Source organism: Scyliorhinus canicula, chromosome 28, assembly GCF_902713615.1.
Source record: "Scyliorhinus canicula chromosome 28, sScyCan1.1, whole genome shotgun sequence".
Lineage (NCBI taxonomy): Eukaryota > Metazoa > Chordata > Chondrichthyes > Carcharhiniformes > Scyliorhinidae > Scyliorhinus > Scyliorhinus canicula.
In genome coordinates, this window is record NC_052173.1 from 9,373,971 (window position 1) to 9,391,016 (window position 17,046).

Below are 17,046 nucleotides of genomic sequence, written 5' to 3' on the forward strand. Positions count from 1 at the left end.
AACAGCCCTAATGTGTCTCAGATAAATGTAAGGACCCATTTGGTACTTGATGTGAAGTTGGGTGTTTAGGTTCCCTGTTCACACAGAATAAAGGGCACCAAAACACATTTCTCACATCAAAACTTCAAATGAATTCAAACAAATAAACCAGTAAATGAAATACGATTCACCTGCTCCTGGCTAATATTCCAATACGCTGCCATACACACCTGCTTTGTCACTTCTCCTTTGTACTGGTTTTTCGACCGTCTCAAATTTTCATTTTTAGAAACCAAATAAAAAGGATATTCTTGAATTTTACTATATGTCCACGGGGCACAAATTACACAAAACTGGCTCTTGAATAATGGTAAAAATTAAACAGCTTAAAGAGAATGTCCTTGTTTACTCAATTTCAAGACAGAACCCTGACAGCGACAAACCAGAGACAAGCAGAAAATTAAAATCACCATTTACTATTAGTTCAGTATATATTGAAGTGTACATTTTGTGGATTATACGTTTAAAAAAAGATGTTACAGGTAGTGACGGGCAACATGTCACCTATCACAACATTAAGTTGTACAATACATGAACAAGCTTTGCCATTGCGTCCGTGCCAGCTTTATTACACATTTTGTAATCCATTTGCATAGGAAAAATATTCTTAAAAATTGTCACAACATATATTTTTGTGACATTATTACATGAAGTGTCACATTAATAATTAAAAAAAAAAGACATAAGCCATCACCAGACTGCTTTCCCCCCCCCACATTTCTCTCTGGAAATTTTACATGTTAAAGAGCTCCAATTAAATCTGCCGGCCCAAACATGCTGTTGTGTAGGTACTACTGAAAGGCATCGTCTCAAATCATTCATTCTACATTGTAACTGGTCTAAGATCCTCGCAAGTTCAATCCACAACATAAACAAAGATATTTTTGAGACAATCTGCCACACCCCACATAGCTAGAGGCAAAACTATGTTTTGGAAAAATAAAATGAACAGTTTGAAGGTTTGATTAAATAAAAAGAATATACTTGCAAATGAATTGAAGTGTGGAACTGGAGACAGTCCAACTCCACTAAACTGGTTCCCTCATTAGGCACTCCCTCAAGTCCCTGCATTTGCTTTACTCCACAAGTGGGGAGCTCAGGTCAGTGAGAAGCCTCAATGCTGCCCTCTAGGGCTCTTAACCATTTTTGTTTCTGATGCATTTCCTTAAGTTACTTTTAAAGCTCCAGTTGGCTTTCTCACTGACGTGGAAAACATTTGACTGACCTTAACATGTGTATAGTCAGATGTTTGCACCCAATAGTCTCAAATCCGAAATGACTCAAGAGTGGCCATATGTCACTGACATTTACTTTCTAAAACAGTTTAAGGAGATTATCTAGCAGTTGCGCAGCTCTGCTTAGGGGTAAGGAATGTCAAACATTCTTTTCCTGAAGGCGGTTCCATTGTTAATTCCACTCCTTCTAATATACTGGGATCTTTTCCTCTGCAAGGCGGTTAGCATGGTTCCTCCGAGTTGTCATCATAATTCAGCACTCGTCCAATTGAATCCTCCATCTGGACTGGAGACCACAAATTATGGATGTTACAGTGTTGGAAATGTAGAGTAAAAATGTTTCCACATCTGGCAAAGCCCTCCACAAGACAGCAGATTTCCCACTTTAAATGCTTCACTGGATAGATTAGGTTTGTGCATCTGACAGAGGCTTTGAGACTGTTAGAACCAAATGCAAGATAGGCTGACACTTCACTGAGGTATGATAGGAGCACCTAATTTATGGGCCAACTAGACTCAAGTGTTCAAATTCAAAAGTTCAGAGTACATTGATATGCAAGTTTCAATATCGCTGGCATCATTGAGAACCGCTCTGATTTGACATAACTTAGAAGTCATTTTAAACTGTTTTACGCGTTTATTGCTTTCTCAGTTCTCTTCTATTTTCACTTGGCAGGGTAGGATTATACGGAGCACTTTCATCTCAGGTGATCACCAATCTTGCTCCATAACTGATCAACTAGAACCACATATATAGCAAGACAGGCCAGACGCAGAACCTGTGGAAATGCACAATTGGCTGAAGAGTCTCAGCCTCCCAAGTATCGTCCGAGTAAATAAATAAGTTATGATCCTAGTCAGTTATTCCAGTCAAAGCAATGTACCCAAAGAGGATTTCAATCAGAGCAGAGTTGTATAAAGGCTTGGACCAGATCACTAACTATGGACTGAAAGATTGAGGATGATCCAAAATGTGCAGCACAGGACTATACGTTTAAGTACCTCAAGTGGAACTCTTGAGCAGGCTGAACCAGATAAAATGCATATCTGAACCATCTCATGGCACTAAAAATGGTGCAGAATAAAGTGATGTAAAATCAAGAATGAAGAACAACCAGTAGATGTGTTGAGCTGAGTCCATTCATCCCTCCAATCAAGAACAGCAGTGAATACACTTTAACACATGGTCATAGGGAGCTATTTTCTAGCACAGGTCAACAGAAAATTCACTTTCTTACAGAAACACATGCTCGCATATTTTCTTCTTTCCTCTATACACTCCCTTGCCTTCAATTGCCAGTGAGAATTTGCTTCAACAAGTGTTAGGCACTTGTGTCGGGCTGCTGAGCATGTGTACAATCCCGTGTGATTCTTTCTGCCAACCAAGAGAAGCAGCTACATCCTGTGTGCGTTTTTTTTTTTTAAGGGGCTGTAAATATCTTTCTCCCGAGAGTAGGAACCACAAGTTAGGGGTAAAGTCATTCACTGAAGACATGATCCATGGAAATTCACTTGAGGATTATGTGGTAACTGTCACTGCCCTCAGCTGTAATGGGGGAAAAAAAGAAACAAAATTAGATCAATCCATTCCTCTCCCAAAACACTGGATTTATAATTCCCCTTTTCCTGCGGGGAAACCATTTTCAGATGAACAAGGAACAATATAAAATTGCAATGGGGTTGTCAAACTATTTTACTCCTCAGAAATGTCAGTACACACAAACATAATTCACAGAATGGTCACTGGTACTGCAGGACATCTGGGGGAAAGGGGAATAACAGGAATCGGCAGAATACGGGCTGTGCCAGTTTCTGAGGAAGAGAACAAGTCATTGAGGGAAATTGTTGGAGCTACTAACAAACAATTAGCCAAGATATCTCTCTACGTATTTAGATTGATATAAAGCTTGTGTTATTGAGGAAAGCAAAAGCTGGCTTACAATTTTACTATTTTCGAATAGTTAACAACTTCAGTATGGTGGCATAACAGCGATGTTTGGGCAAGCAATCCAGAGACCCTGGATTAATGCTCTGTAGAGAAGTTCAAATCCTACCACAGTAGACTAATGATGACCGTGAAACAACTGGATTGTCATAAAACCCATCTGGTTCACGAATGTCCTTTAGGGAAGGAAATCTGACATTCTGACCTGGTCTAACCTATTGAGACTCCAGACCCACAGCAATGTGGGGGACTCGCAACAGCCCAGCAAACCACTCAGTTGCATTTGAGAAACCAACTCACAAATCACCTTCTCGGGGGAAATTAGGATTGGCCAATACATGTTTGGCCTGACAAGAGGTGCCCGAAACCTATGATTGGAAATTACCAATATCCTCTGGCAACAATTATTTTCTTATTCACAAAACTTTTAATGTAAGAAGTATTACGGGTAAGGCAGATGAACTTAGAGCTTGGATTTGTACTTGGAACTATGATGTTGTTGCCATTACAGAGACCTGGTTGAGGGAAGGACAGGATTGGCAGCTAAACGTTCCAGGATTTAGATGTTTCAGGCGGGATAGAGGGGGATGTAAAAGGAGTGGCGGAGTTGCGCTACTGGTTAGGGAGAATATCACAGCTGTACTGCAGCAGGACACTTCAGAGGGCAGCGAGGCTATATGGGTAGAGATCAGGAATAAGAAGGGTGCAGTCACAATGTTGGGGGTTTACTACAGGCCTCCCAACAGCCAGCGGGAGATAGAGAAGCAGATAGGTAGACAGATTTTGGAAAAGAGTAAAAACAACAGGGTTGTTGTGATGGGAGACTTCAACTTCCCCAATGGAAGGGTGCTTTTCTAATTGGAGGGATGTGACTAGTGGTGTTCTGCAGGGATCAGTGCTGGGACCTTTGCTGTTCATAGTATATATAAATGATTTGGAGGAAAATGTAACTGGTCTGATTAGTAAGTTTGCAGACGACACAAAGGTAGGTGGAATTGCGAATAGCGATGAGGACTGTCAGAGGATACAGCAGGATTTAGATCGTTTGGAGACTTGAGCGGAGAGATGGCAGATAGAGTTTAATCCGGACAAATGTGAGGTAATGCATTTTGGAAAGTCTAATACAGGTAGGGAATATACAGTGAATGGTAGAGCCCTCAAGAGCATTGAAAGTCAGAGAGATCGGTGGAGAAGGTAGTCAAGGCATACGGCATGCTTTGCCTTCATTGGCCGGGGCATTGAGTATAAGAATTGGCAAGTCATGTTGCAGCTGTATAGAACCTTAGTTAGGCCCAATTCTGGTCGCCACACTACCAGAAGGATGTGGAGGCTTTAGAGAGGGTGCAGAAGAGATTTACCAGGATGTTGCCTGGTATGGAGGGGATTAGCTATGAGGAGAGGTTGAATAAACTCGGTTTGTTCTCACTGGAACGACGGAGGTTGAGGGGCGACCTGATAGACATTGACAAAATTATGAGGGGCATAGACAGAGTGGATAGTCAGAGGCTTTTCCCCAGGGTAGAGGGGTCAATTACTAGGGGGCACAGGTTTAAGGTGCGAGGGGCAAGGTTTAGAGGAGATGTACGAGGCAAGTTTTTTTTACACAGAGGGTAGTGGGTGCCTGGAACTCGCTGCCGGAGGAGGTGGTGGAAGCAGGGACGATAGTGATGTTAAGTGTAGAAGAATTTAGTTTAGACGGCAGCATGGTCGGCACGGGCTTGGAGGGCTAAAGGGCCTGTTCCTGTGCTGTACTTTTCTTTGTTCTTTGACTATGGACAACTGGAAAAACAATTCAACTCCCAAGGTGAGTGAAGCAGCTGAGACAAGCCAGTCCCAGAGTGTGCTCAGGAGAATTGGCTCTTGATTTAATGATTAATCAAATTATATTGCACCATCTTACAAAGCTCAGGAGTGTTGAACAAGTTGAAGTAGTAAAAGGTCTTCAGTGCTGAGAAGGTTACCTTTTAATGTGTCTAAAACAAAACAAGATTCATCCTGGAAGTTTTGGATCATCTGAAAAACAAAACAAATGATATAGTACAAACCACACAGATTTCCCTTTGACAGAATGATATGAACAAGGAGAGATTACGTACCTGATACAAGGAATGCACTTGACCAAATGAACTGCATCCTCCAAATCCGCCCAGCTTGATGGGTTTTGTGAAAACATACATCAGCACCAGCAAATTCATTTTGACCTAAAGCTAATCAGGGGAACACAGCAGACCATTGGGTCTTTCATGCCTGCTGCACCATTCAATAAGATCGCAGCTGATCTGCTTGCGGTCTCCACGTCCCAGTTCTGTCCCCCATAATCCTGTCCTGGACTCCCGTGCCTGTCGGTTAGAAATCTAGCCAACTCTTGCCTTGAATTATCGCATTGACCTAGCCTCCACTGCTGTCTGTGAGGAAGAGAATTCTACCTGCGACCCTCTGGGAGAAGACGTTTCCCCTCATCTCGCTCTTAAAAGGGAATCCTCTTATTTTTAAACTGCGTGCCCTAGTTTTAGTCACCTCAAGTGGAAACCGCCCTATCAAGTCAGAATCACAGATCATACAGTGCAGAAGAGGCCCTTCGGCCCATCAAGTCTGCAACGACACGTTAAAATCATCTGAGCTGCCTTCCTAACCCCATTTTCCAGCACTTGGCCCATAGCCTTGAATGTTATGACATGCCAAGTGTCCATCCAGGTAGGCAACCCGCCTCTACCACCCTCCCAGGCAGTGCGTTCCAGACCGTCACCACCCTCTGGGTAAAAGGTTTTTCCTCAAATTCCCCCTAAACCTGCCCCTCACCTTGAACTTGTGTCCCCCTCGTAACTGACCCTTCAACTAAGGGGAACAGTTGCTCCCTACCCACCCTGTCCTAGCCCAACATAATCTTGTCCACCTCGATCAGATACTCTCATAACCTTGTCCACCTCGATCAGATACTCTCTCAAACTTGTCCACCTCGATCAGATACTCTCTCAACCTTGTCCACCTCGATCAGATACTCTCTCAACCTTGTCCACCTCGATCAGATACTCTGATAATCTTGTCCACCTCGATCAGATACTCTCTCAACCTTGTCCACCTCGATCAGATACTCTCTCAACCTTGTCCACCTCGATCAGATACTCTCTCAACCTTGTCCACCTCGATCAGATACTCTGATAATCTTGTCCACCTCGATCAGATACTCTCAATATTATACACCTCGATCAGATACTCTCATAACCTTGTCCACCTCGATCAGATACTCTGATAATCTTGTACACCTCGATCAGATACTCTGATAATCTTGTACACCTCGATCAGATACTCTGATAATCTTGTACACCTCGATCAGATACTCTGATAATCTTGTACACCTCGATCAGATACTCTGATAATCTTGTACACCTCGATCAGATACTCTGATAATCTTGTCCACCTCGATCAGATACTCTCAATATTATACACCTCGATCAGATACTCTCATAACCTTGTACACCTCGATCAGATACTCTGATAATCTTGTACACCTCGATCAGATACTCTCATAACCTTGTACACCTCGATCAGATACTCTGATAATCTTGTCCACCTCGATCAGATACTCTCAATATTATACACCTCGATCAGATACTCTCATAACCTTGTCCACCTCGATCAGATACTCTGATAATCTTGTATACCTCGATCAGATACTCTGATAATCTTGTCCACCTCGATCAGATACTCTGATAATCTTGTCCACCTCGATCAGATACTCTCATAACCTTGTCCACCTCGATCAGATACTCTGATAATCTTGTCCACCTCGATCAGATACTCTCATAACCTTGTCCACCTCGATCAGATACTCTGATAATCTTGTCCACCTCGATCAGATACTCTGATAACCTTGTCCACCTCTATCACATACTCTCATAATCTTGTAGGTTTCAACCTTTCTTCATAAGATAACCACCTCACCCCTGGAATCAGTCAAATAAACCTTATCTGAACTGCGTCAAACATAATTCTGCCCTTTTTCAAATAAAGGAGTCCAAAACTGTGCATGGTATTCCAGGTGTGGTCTCACCAAGGCCCTGGAAAGCTGCAGTAAAACATCATTACTTTTATATCCCATTCCCCTTGCAATAAACAACAACATCCCATTCGCCTTCCGAATCACTTGCTGTTAACTGTTATTGATACATGTACTGGCACACCCAGATCTCTCTATACCAGAGTTCTGTAATCTCTCTCCATTGAATCTCTCATTAAATTATATTCTGCTTTTCTTTTCCTGCCAAATGAACCACACACATTTTCCCACAGTAGACTCCATCTGCCAATTTTTTGCCCATTTATTTAACCTGTCTGCATCCCTTTGTTAACTCTCCCCCTCCTCTTGACAACTTACTTTCCAACCGATCCTGGTGCTACAGTGCATTTGGTCCCATCATCCGAACCATTGATGTAGATCGGAAATGAAAAAAATGAATGAAAATGGCTTGTCACGAGTAGGCTTCAATGAAGTTACTGTGAAAAGCCCCTAGTCGCCACATTCCGGCGCCTGTTCGGGGAGGCTGTTACGGGAATCGAACCGTGCTGCTGGCCTGTCTTGGTCTACTTTCAAAGCCAGCGATTTAGCCCTGTGCGAAACAGTTGAGAACTGAAAGTAACCATTAATCCTTCCATGAATCATATTACTATATTGAGCCTCAAGAATAAGCTGGTGAATGCAAAGATTTGACATCCTCCACAGATTGTAGCATATCAAAGCATCCATTTAGGAGGTGGAGCTCTCTCTCTGCCTTGAGACCAATCAGGTTGATCTGCCAAAAGTGCCGTATACGTAGTTTAAATGCAAATAGCAACATTCAGTGCACGAGCATAGCGACAGTGATGAATGTACACATTATCAATTTGAATGTGATGGAGATACCGTCTGTCTGGGAAACATCTTATGATAGAACAAATGGCATAATTCTACTCAAAGCAGGACAAATCCAATCTGGCCAATTGCCACCTGATCAGTCCACTCTCAATCAATCACCATCAGTAAAATTGTTATATCTTGGAGTTAGCTTCAAAGAGAAACGGTGTGGAAATCCCCACACTCTGGATTCTTGCAAACACGATTTGCGGTTAAGAGGTGTTGCTCATACAATTCAAGATGGAGAGCTAAAAACCTGTGCATAACACTCTGCTGACGTCACACTTCACCAGCAGGGGTATATTCTCTGACACATAACAGAAATGATAGAAGGAGTCTTTAACAATGTGATCAAGCAGCACGGACACTCAGTTTGGGATCAGCCAGGGTCACTCAGCTCCTAACCTCAATACAGCCTTGGTTCAAACATGGACAAAAGAGCTGAATCCCAGAGGTGAGGTGAGAGTAACTGCCTTTGACATCAAGGCAGCATTTGACCGAGTGTGGCATCAAGGAGCCTGAGCTAAACTGGAGTCAATGGGAGTCAGGGGGGAAACTCTCCGCTGGTTGGAGTCATACCCGGCACAAAGGAAGATGGTTGTGGTGGTTGGAGGTCAATCATCTCAGCTCCAGGACATCACTGCAGGAGTTCCTCAGGGTAGTGTCCTGGGCCCAACCATCTTCAGCGGCTTCATCAATGACCTCCCTTCCATCATAAGATCAGAAGTGGGGATGTTTGCTGATGACTGCACAATGTTCAGGACCATTCACGGCTCCTCAGATAATGAAGCAGTCCATGTCCAAATGCAGCAAGACCTGGACAATATCCAGGCTTGGGCCGATTGGTAATTAAAATTTGAGCTACATAAATGCCAGGCAATGACCATCTCCAATAAGAGAAAATCTAATAATCACCCTTGAGTTTCAATGGCATTACCATCATTGAATGCCCACTATCGATATCCTGAGAGTTACCATTAATCAGAAACTGGACTAGCCACATAAATACTGTGGCTACCAGGACAGGTCAAAGGCTAGGAATCCTGTGGTGAGTAACTCACCTCCTGGAATACTCTCCACTTGCCTGGATGAGTGCAGCTCCAACAACACTCAAGAAACTCAACACCATCCAGGACAAAGCGGCCCCGCTTGATCCATCATCTTTGGGGTAGTGTTAATGTCACTGGATTAGTCATCCATCGGCCCAGGTTAATACTCTGGGGACAACAGCTGGTGGAGTTGACATTGGATTAATAAAAATCTGGAATGTAAAGCTAAAGACAAGTGTCTCCATGCCCACAGCAATGGGGTTGACTCTTAACTGCCTTCTGAAATGGGCACTTGGGGCAAATAAGGATGGGCAACAAATGCTGGTCTTGCTAGCAATTCCGATATCCCATGCAAGAACTTTCTCCATGACTGACACACAGTGTATACCGCTGACCAGATGCAGTGCAAAGATTCAGCAAAGCTCCTTCGACAGTGTTATAACCCGCACGAGACCTTTGGGTTGGTGCCAATCAGTCTCACTGAATATGAGCTCCCCGCAGGGAGCCCAAGGACATTCATGATTGAGATCTGAATAAAGTCAGCCAGATATGGAACGGACAGAGCAGACCCGGCTGGGATCTGATGTATATTATAAATATAATTGCTTTGCAATAAACCAAGTTTTCTTTTGACCATCTCCGTTTGGACCAGTTTGTGGCCAACTAAATTGGCGACGAGGATACAATTGGACTACGGTTGGAGAATGTTTTAAGAAATCAATGTGCCTTTGTTCGAAGATTGGATGGCTTAGAGGATTGGACACCGCACGCATGCGTTACTTTTTCCGGGTGAACACTATCACAGATGTTGATCGACAGACTGATTGCCTGTGGCGATCATACTTATGGAGTGATAAAGAGCCTTACATATCCTTCAGTTCCCAACACTAAAACTTTCAAACAATTGGTGGCCTCAGTGGTGCAACACTTCAACCCTAAACCATCTGTTATCGGGCACTGGTACCATTTCAAGATGGCAGAGAAGCCCCTGGGTTCTTGACGAGGCTATGAAAACTAGCTGAATATTGTGAATACGGAACTTCCCTTTCTGAAATGCTGCGTGATTGATTGGTCTGCGGCATTAATAACATGGCTACTCAAAAGGAAGTTGCGAGCCAAACCGTCCCTAGACCTTCAGCAGGCCATACAAATTTTGTTTTCCCATGAAAGAGCTGAGAGAGGAATGAAAGAGATCCAGGGGAAGGAAGTAAACATCCTAGGACCCATTCCCGGCGAGTGAACCCCTCCCCCAAAGACTGAACTCCGCCCTGGAGCGAGTACCATCGGGGCCAGATTTGCTGGTCAAGGACTGAAGAAGGAATCTTCCTGGCGGGATACCTCCACAGTCTGTAGGAGGGAGATCCCCAGCATCGTGGGGCATGTGGACGCAGGGAGTGCAAGGACGCTCCACCAGAGGTAGGCGCCAACCGTGGGTCGCACCTTCCACCTGGACCAGCCAGAAGAGGAATACATGCTACTGAATTGTATTTAAGCACCCCGAGTGGCCCCGATGAACATAGCTGTGCAAGTTAATTACACATGGAACAAAGACAGGAACGGCGGTTTCAGTTATTGGGAAGCAGACCTTCGACAGTATAAAGATAGGGTTACAGCAGTTAGATCTGCGAGACACCGAGGCACTATTAGCGACGTATATCGGCAAACCATTAGCCATTGCTGGAACCACAATTACCCCGGTGGTTTACGACCAAGAGTCGTTGCGACTGCCGTTGATCATAGTCAAGAGACACGGTCCCAGCCTGCTAGGCCGTGATTGGCTTAAAAACTCACACCTGGACTGGCAGCAAATATGGTGAATGGGATCGGGGGCCCATACAGAGTAATTGGAAAATACCCTTCCAACCTGAACTGGGGTAAATAAAAGGGACCATGGCAGGAATTCAGGTTGATTCGGACGCACCACGAAAGGCACTTTAGGGCTCGCCCCGTCCCTTTGGTAGTGACGGTGGAGGCTGAACTCAGCCAAACGGGCCTCCCGGTTGGATCATTACCCGATGCCTCGCATCGAGGGTCTTTACGCAAAATTGGCCAGTGGACACGTTTATGAAGCCCGATATGAGCCATGCGTACTTTCAGTTAGAATCAGACCCTGCCTCCCGGACATATGCCACTATAAACACCATAGAGGCTATACGGGTACACCAGACAACCCTTTGGAGTGTCGGCCTTTGCCACTTTCCAGAGGGTAATGGAAAACATGGAGGTTTGCTGTGAGTGGCAGTGTATCTGGATGATGTGTTCGTCACAGGGGAAACGGAACATTTAAGTAATAAAAGCAAATGACTGCAGATGCTGGAATCTGAAACCAGAGGAAATGGTGGAAAATCTCAGCAGGTCTGGCAGCTTCTGTGGGGAAGAGAAAACAGCAAACGTTTCGAGTCCAGATGACCCTTTGTCAAAGCTTTTAAGTAATTCGGATGAGGCTCTCCTTCGTTTCTCAGAGACAGACCATGGCCTGCGGAGAGATAAATGTGCATTCCATGCGTTATTGGGTTATGGGGATAGGGTGGAAGTGAGGGCTTAAGGGGTTGGTGCAGACTCAATGGACCGAAAGGCCTCCTTCTGCACTATGTTCTATGTATCTATGTACCCGAAAAGGCGTCGGAATGTGGCGACTAGGGGCTTTTCACAGTAACTCCATTGCAGTGTTAATGTAAGCCTACTTGTGACAATAAAGATTCTTGTGTTAGCGTGGAGGGACCCGGAGCCCCCGAAATCGGGGGTATGGGTTAGCGATGTGGCTGGATTTCTCAGGCTGGAGAACCCTAATCAACGTCAGGGTTCGTTCGGAGGTAGCAGCCGTTTATCCACTTCTTCAGGTAAACTAAACTGTCAGCAGATACAATGGAGGGGGGGGGGGGGGTGTGTTAGGGAACGTTGGGGGGTGGGGGGGGGGGGGGAGGGATTACTTTAGTTTAGGCAGGATCAGCGAGAGGAGACGGAGGGACTAGAGAATTGTGTGTATAAGCCATGTTGCTGGAGTATGGTTGTTGGTTGGTTGGGGGGGGGGGGGTGGGTGCTATGTACTTACCTATGTTTACATTTGTATTTGTAGTTATAAAATTCTAAATGCCTTAATAAAATGTTTTTTTTTTTTTAAAAAGTCAGACCAAATATGCTGATCGACACAGGCTTGATCATCAACAGCAAGGCACAATGTGTCTTCAATGTGTGATGGGCGCATTAACTTGCAAAGTTGATTGATTAATGAAGACCTTACCGTGGACATCCTCCAAATAACTCACAATGGAGGACACCAGCTTATGATTCTTAATGAGCCAGATTTAATTAGCTGATGGAATAATGAAATAATGTGAACATGAACCTGAATAGAACTAGTGTCAGAGATGCTGGAGATGCACCACAATAGAGGACAGCAAAGGATTGAACTAATTGTCTGCACAACAATTCCAAAAAAACCCCAACTACACAGCACCTTTCGTGATCACCACAGATCTCCAACACTTTTCAAAAGTGCTCCAACACTGCTGTCGGCCCCACAGCGGCCAAATTATCTCTCAACAAAGGAGATCACAAACTAACAATTTCCGTTCCAAAATCAGGGTCATCAAATGGAATGTTGTAGATGCAACAGCAAACCTCTCAACCACAAGGAAACTCTTTCGAGCAGGTATTGGAAACCCCACCTCGACCCGGTCAGAGAGCCACCGTTCGTGAAGCCAACAAGCAGGCCAACCAGGATCATTTTTGCTGCGACTTAAGTGTATCATCTTGATGTCTAAGAAAACTTGCAAATAAATGTTCATGCCCTTGGAGGAAGGATTATCCAGCCTTGAGCAAGAATGTGAACTGGTGTCATCTAGGGAGAACAACAGGTCCGCCTGGTGGAATCTACAACTGTTGAATATTTCTTCAATTATTTCTGATAGATCATCCATTCATGGAGGTGAATTGTGGGACTTTCCCAACTAACTACTGAGCATTGAGTATTAAACTTGTGATTCAGGCAGCAATGGGCCAGAATTGAATCTCAACAAACCATCTCCAAGGAGTATCCTCTTGTTGGTTGAAGTACGATTAGGGGCTATTCACAGTAACTTCATTGAAGCCTACTTGTGACAATAAGTGATTATTATTAATACTGCCTGCATAACAATGTGTTCCTACCGGCTATACATGCTTTCTATGTGGCTTTATCGTCCTCAGTTCTAAAGCGAGCTAGATTGCTCTGTTGTTCACCTGCCCAGATTGTATGATATTGGGGCCATGCTGGTGTTGTAGCTTTCTAAGTAATACCCATCCTGAGAGTGACCTGTAGACAAGCTCGATTAGCTCCAAACTGATCTCCCTCCACTTCTCAACATTAGCACATCGTATATACTCCAAGCACACAGCTTCCCAAGCTCAAGTTACACTCTTACGGTATGTGAAGGATTAAGCAGTGGGCAGTTATCAATATTATTTTCATCGTAACTCCATTCGGTATTTACCTCATCACTCACAAGCACATGAATACCCGTAGGTCCCTGTTTGTAGATCTGATGGATTTGACGAGGAGAAATATTGAAAAGTTGAGCAATTTTTTCAGTCATTTCAATCGCTGTTAATTCTTCAAAATAAATGGCGTGGTACACTGAAACAGAAGACAACACTAATTAAGGGTTGCAGTTTTAAATTGACCTTTTTGCTACTAACAAACTTCAATATTCATCTTTTCTCATTTACATTTAACCACAACATACGCAGTAAATAATGTAAATTAGTAAAGACAACATTGATAATTTCCCAGCAGCCATATAATGTTAGACTGTGGACCATTCTCTTTGCTTATACCTCATTGATAAGATAGATTTGGGAATGTTTCCGTGAATTTCTCAGCTGCTCCCGCAAAAAAAAACATTTTTATCAATTTGAGACATCAGAGAATATAAATATGGAGATTTCAAAATTATATCGAGTCCCCAGTCAACCCAGTACTGCCTTCCAGAACTGAGCAACCTTTTTGAGTCATCAGAATTAAGGTATGGAACATATCAACCAAAATAAATTCATATGTAGGCACAAAACTGCAAGAAAACGACATCATCATTATCTAAACAACAAATCCAGAATATCCGTCCGACCCACCAGCTTCAATTTCACATGCCCAAAGAAATGCATGAAACAAAACAAAAACATGAACATATTGCACGCTTATAATGCTTTCACTGAAACTTTTTCTTCAAGGCTGTGGACAGTTGAGAGAGGCAGATGATGACTGGCTATGTGATTACAGGTGGATGATCTGAAAACGTGTAACAGTCGTCCATTCATTATTCCATGAAGGGCAGAGGTCCGAAAATGGGGTGCGTGACCACGAGCCTGATTTTCAGAAAATTGCAGCAATACGTGTTTTACGTCAAATCTCCAACTCCAAGACTTTGCTGGTAGTTATCCGTCTGAATGTGTGCTTTCCGCTAATGCTGCAATTTTGCTCTTTTGCAATTTCAAATGACATTTTGCGTCAACTATTAGTGGGTTGGGGGCAGCACGGTGGCACAGTGCTTAGCATTGCTGCCTACGGCGCTGAGGACCCGGGTTCGAATCCCGGCCCTGGGTCACTGTCCGTGTGGAGTTTGCACATTCTCCCCGTGCCTGCGTGGGTTTCATCCCCACAACCCAAAGATGTGCAGGTTAGATGGATTGGCCACGCTAAATTGCCCCTTAATTGGAAAAAAAAAATTGGGTACGCTAAATTTATTTTTAAAAACTATTAGTGGGTTTGATTGGGTAATTGGCCAGTTAGGACTTTTTCTTGGCAATATTACCATGCCCATTGCTGCTGGCAATTACATCACAAGTGTGGAGGATGGCTGCTCCAAATAGGCTATACAAGATTTACACGAATAGGAGTCCATAGGGGGCGATAACCCTGGATGCATTTGTACTTCCGTAGCAGCTACATATAAAAGACCATGGTACAAAGGTCAGGGGTGACTTCCTGTCCACCTATTCCTTCTTCAGACTATTTTTCCAGGGAGGTCTGACAGAGCAGGAACACTTATTACAGAATGCAACCACACAACATTGAAATAGAGATTACTACAACACCTGTTCTTCATCCCATCAGGTCCTTTCAATCGACGATATATTTCCAAAGTCAGGATAGTGCATGACCTGGAGGGGAGCTTGCAGGGGGTGTCGTTCCCATGCGTCTGTGGTCACGGGTTTGGAAGGTGCTGCCTAAGGAGCCTTGGTGAGTTCCTGCAGTGCATCTTGTAGATGGTACACACGGCTGCCACTGGTGGTGGACAGAGTGGATGTTGAAGCCAATCAAACAGGGCTGCTTTGTCCTGGATGGTGTTGAACTTCTGGGCAATTTTCCCACATTGGCTGCCACGCTTGTAGCTATACTGGCTGAGGGTGGGACACAGCCTCGGCCAGAGCAGAAATAGTCAATCTCCAGAATATTGTCAGGGCCCATAGCCTTTGCAGTAACCAGTGCCATCAGCCATCTCTTGATATCATGAGGAGTGAATCAAATTGGCTGAAGACTGATATCTGTGATGCTGGGACCTCCGGAGGAGACCGAGATGGATCATCCACTGGGCACTTCTGGCTGAAGATTGTTACAAATGCTTCAGCATTGTCTTTTGCACGTGTGTTGGACTCCTAGAGGATGGGGATATTAGTGGAGCCTTCTCCAGTGAATTGTTTAATTGTCCACCACCATTCACAGCTGGATGTGGCAGGACTGCAGAACCTAAATCACTAGCTGCTTAGAATTACTCGAGTGGACTTCCGGTTGCGGCTATGAAGGAGTAAGTCGCACATTTGGTGGTTCCAGATCTGGTCCTCGCCGATTTTCTACCGGACTTGAATTGTAAAATTGATGACAGAGGCAATTGTGTACTGAATTCCCACATCGGTGCATGGAGAGAAGGACTGGAAGTGCTGGTAAAGGCAGAAACAGAAAGACAGAGAAGGCTTGGGCTGAAGCTGCAGGGGGAGACAGCATGGCGGAGGACCGGACCTCTGGCTTGTCGACCCAGCGGTCAACGGAGCAGCTGATGCAAGTTATCCAGGACGGCTTCACTAAGCAGAAACAAGACTGCTTGGACCCGATTAAAGAGTCAATTGTCCACGGTGTTAAAAACAAGGGTGGCGCTGAGTCCAGAGGTGGCGATTTTCAGGGTGTCGGAAGACCCGGGAATCCAGGAGGAGAAAGAGGCAGACAGAAATTCTGGCCTTTGCTTCCCTGGTAGCCCGGAGACGGATACTATTAGCTTGGAGGGACTCAAAGCCCCCAAAGTCAGAGACCTGGCTATCGGACATGGCTAGCTTTCTCTGGAGAAAATCAAGTTCGCCTTGAGAGGGTCAATGTTAAGGTTCACCCGGAGGTGGCAACCGTTCGTCGACTTCTTTACGGAAAATTAATAGACAGCAGAAGGAGGGGGGGGGTTAGTTTAGCTTAGAGTAGGGGGTTAATAAGGGTGAGACCTGTAAGGAAGGGAGACGGCTTTTGCACTGTTTATAGATTCATGTACATTGTTTATTTTGTTGTTGTTACAATACCAAAAATACCTCAATAAAATGTTTATTAAAAAAGAACTACTTGAGTGCCAAGCAGCATGACTTGTAGCTTCACCAGGTTGACACCTCATTTTCCAGTATGCCTGGTGTTGCTCCTGGCTTACTCTCCTGCACTCTTCATTGAACCAGGGTTGATCCCCTGGCTTGGTGGTAATGGTAGAGTGCGGGATATGCCAGGCCATGAGGTTACAGATTGTAGTTGAGCACAATTCTACTGCTGCTGATGACCCACAGTGCAGTTGGGACTTATGCGCCACATTGGCTATGCAGTGGTCGCTCCTACCGATACTGTCATGGATAGTTACACCTGCGGCAGGCAGGTTGGTGGGGGTT

The 17,046-nt window shown here is 44.4% G+C and overlaps 1 protein-coding gene across 2 annotated transcripts in view; it reads right to left on the minus strand.

Annotated features, from left to right (window-relative positions):
- Window positions 1–434: 434 nt before the first annotated feature.
- tfcp2 (transcription factor CP2) overlaps window positions 435–17,046 on the minus strand; it is a 151,778-nt gene continuing 135,166 nt past the window's right edge. For both annotated transcript variants that reach the window (XM_038786352.1, XM_038786353.1), the window contains 3 exons: window positions 13,632–13,774; window positions 5,181–5,232; window positions 435–2,820 (listed from right to left, as the gene is read on the minus strand). In XM_038786352.1, coding sequence (XP_038642280.1) covers window positions 2,783–2,820; window positions 5,181–5,232; window positions 13,632–13,774 — 233 coding nt within the window. In that variant the 3' untranslated portion in view covers window positions 435–2,782. The remainder of the gene's footprint in view (window positions 2,821–5,180; window positions 5,233–13,631; window positions 13,775–17,046) is intronic.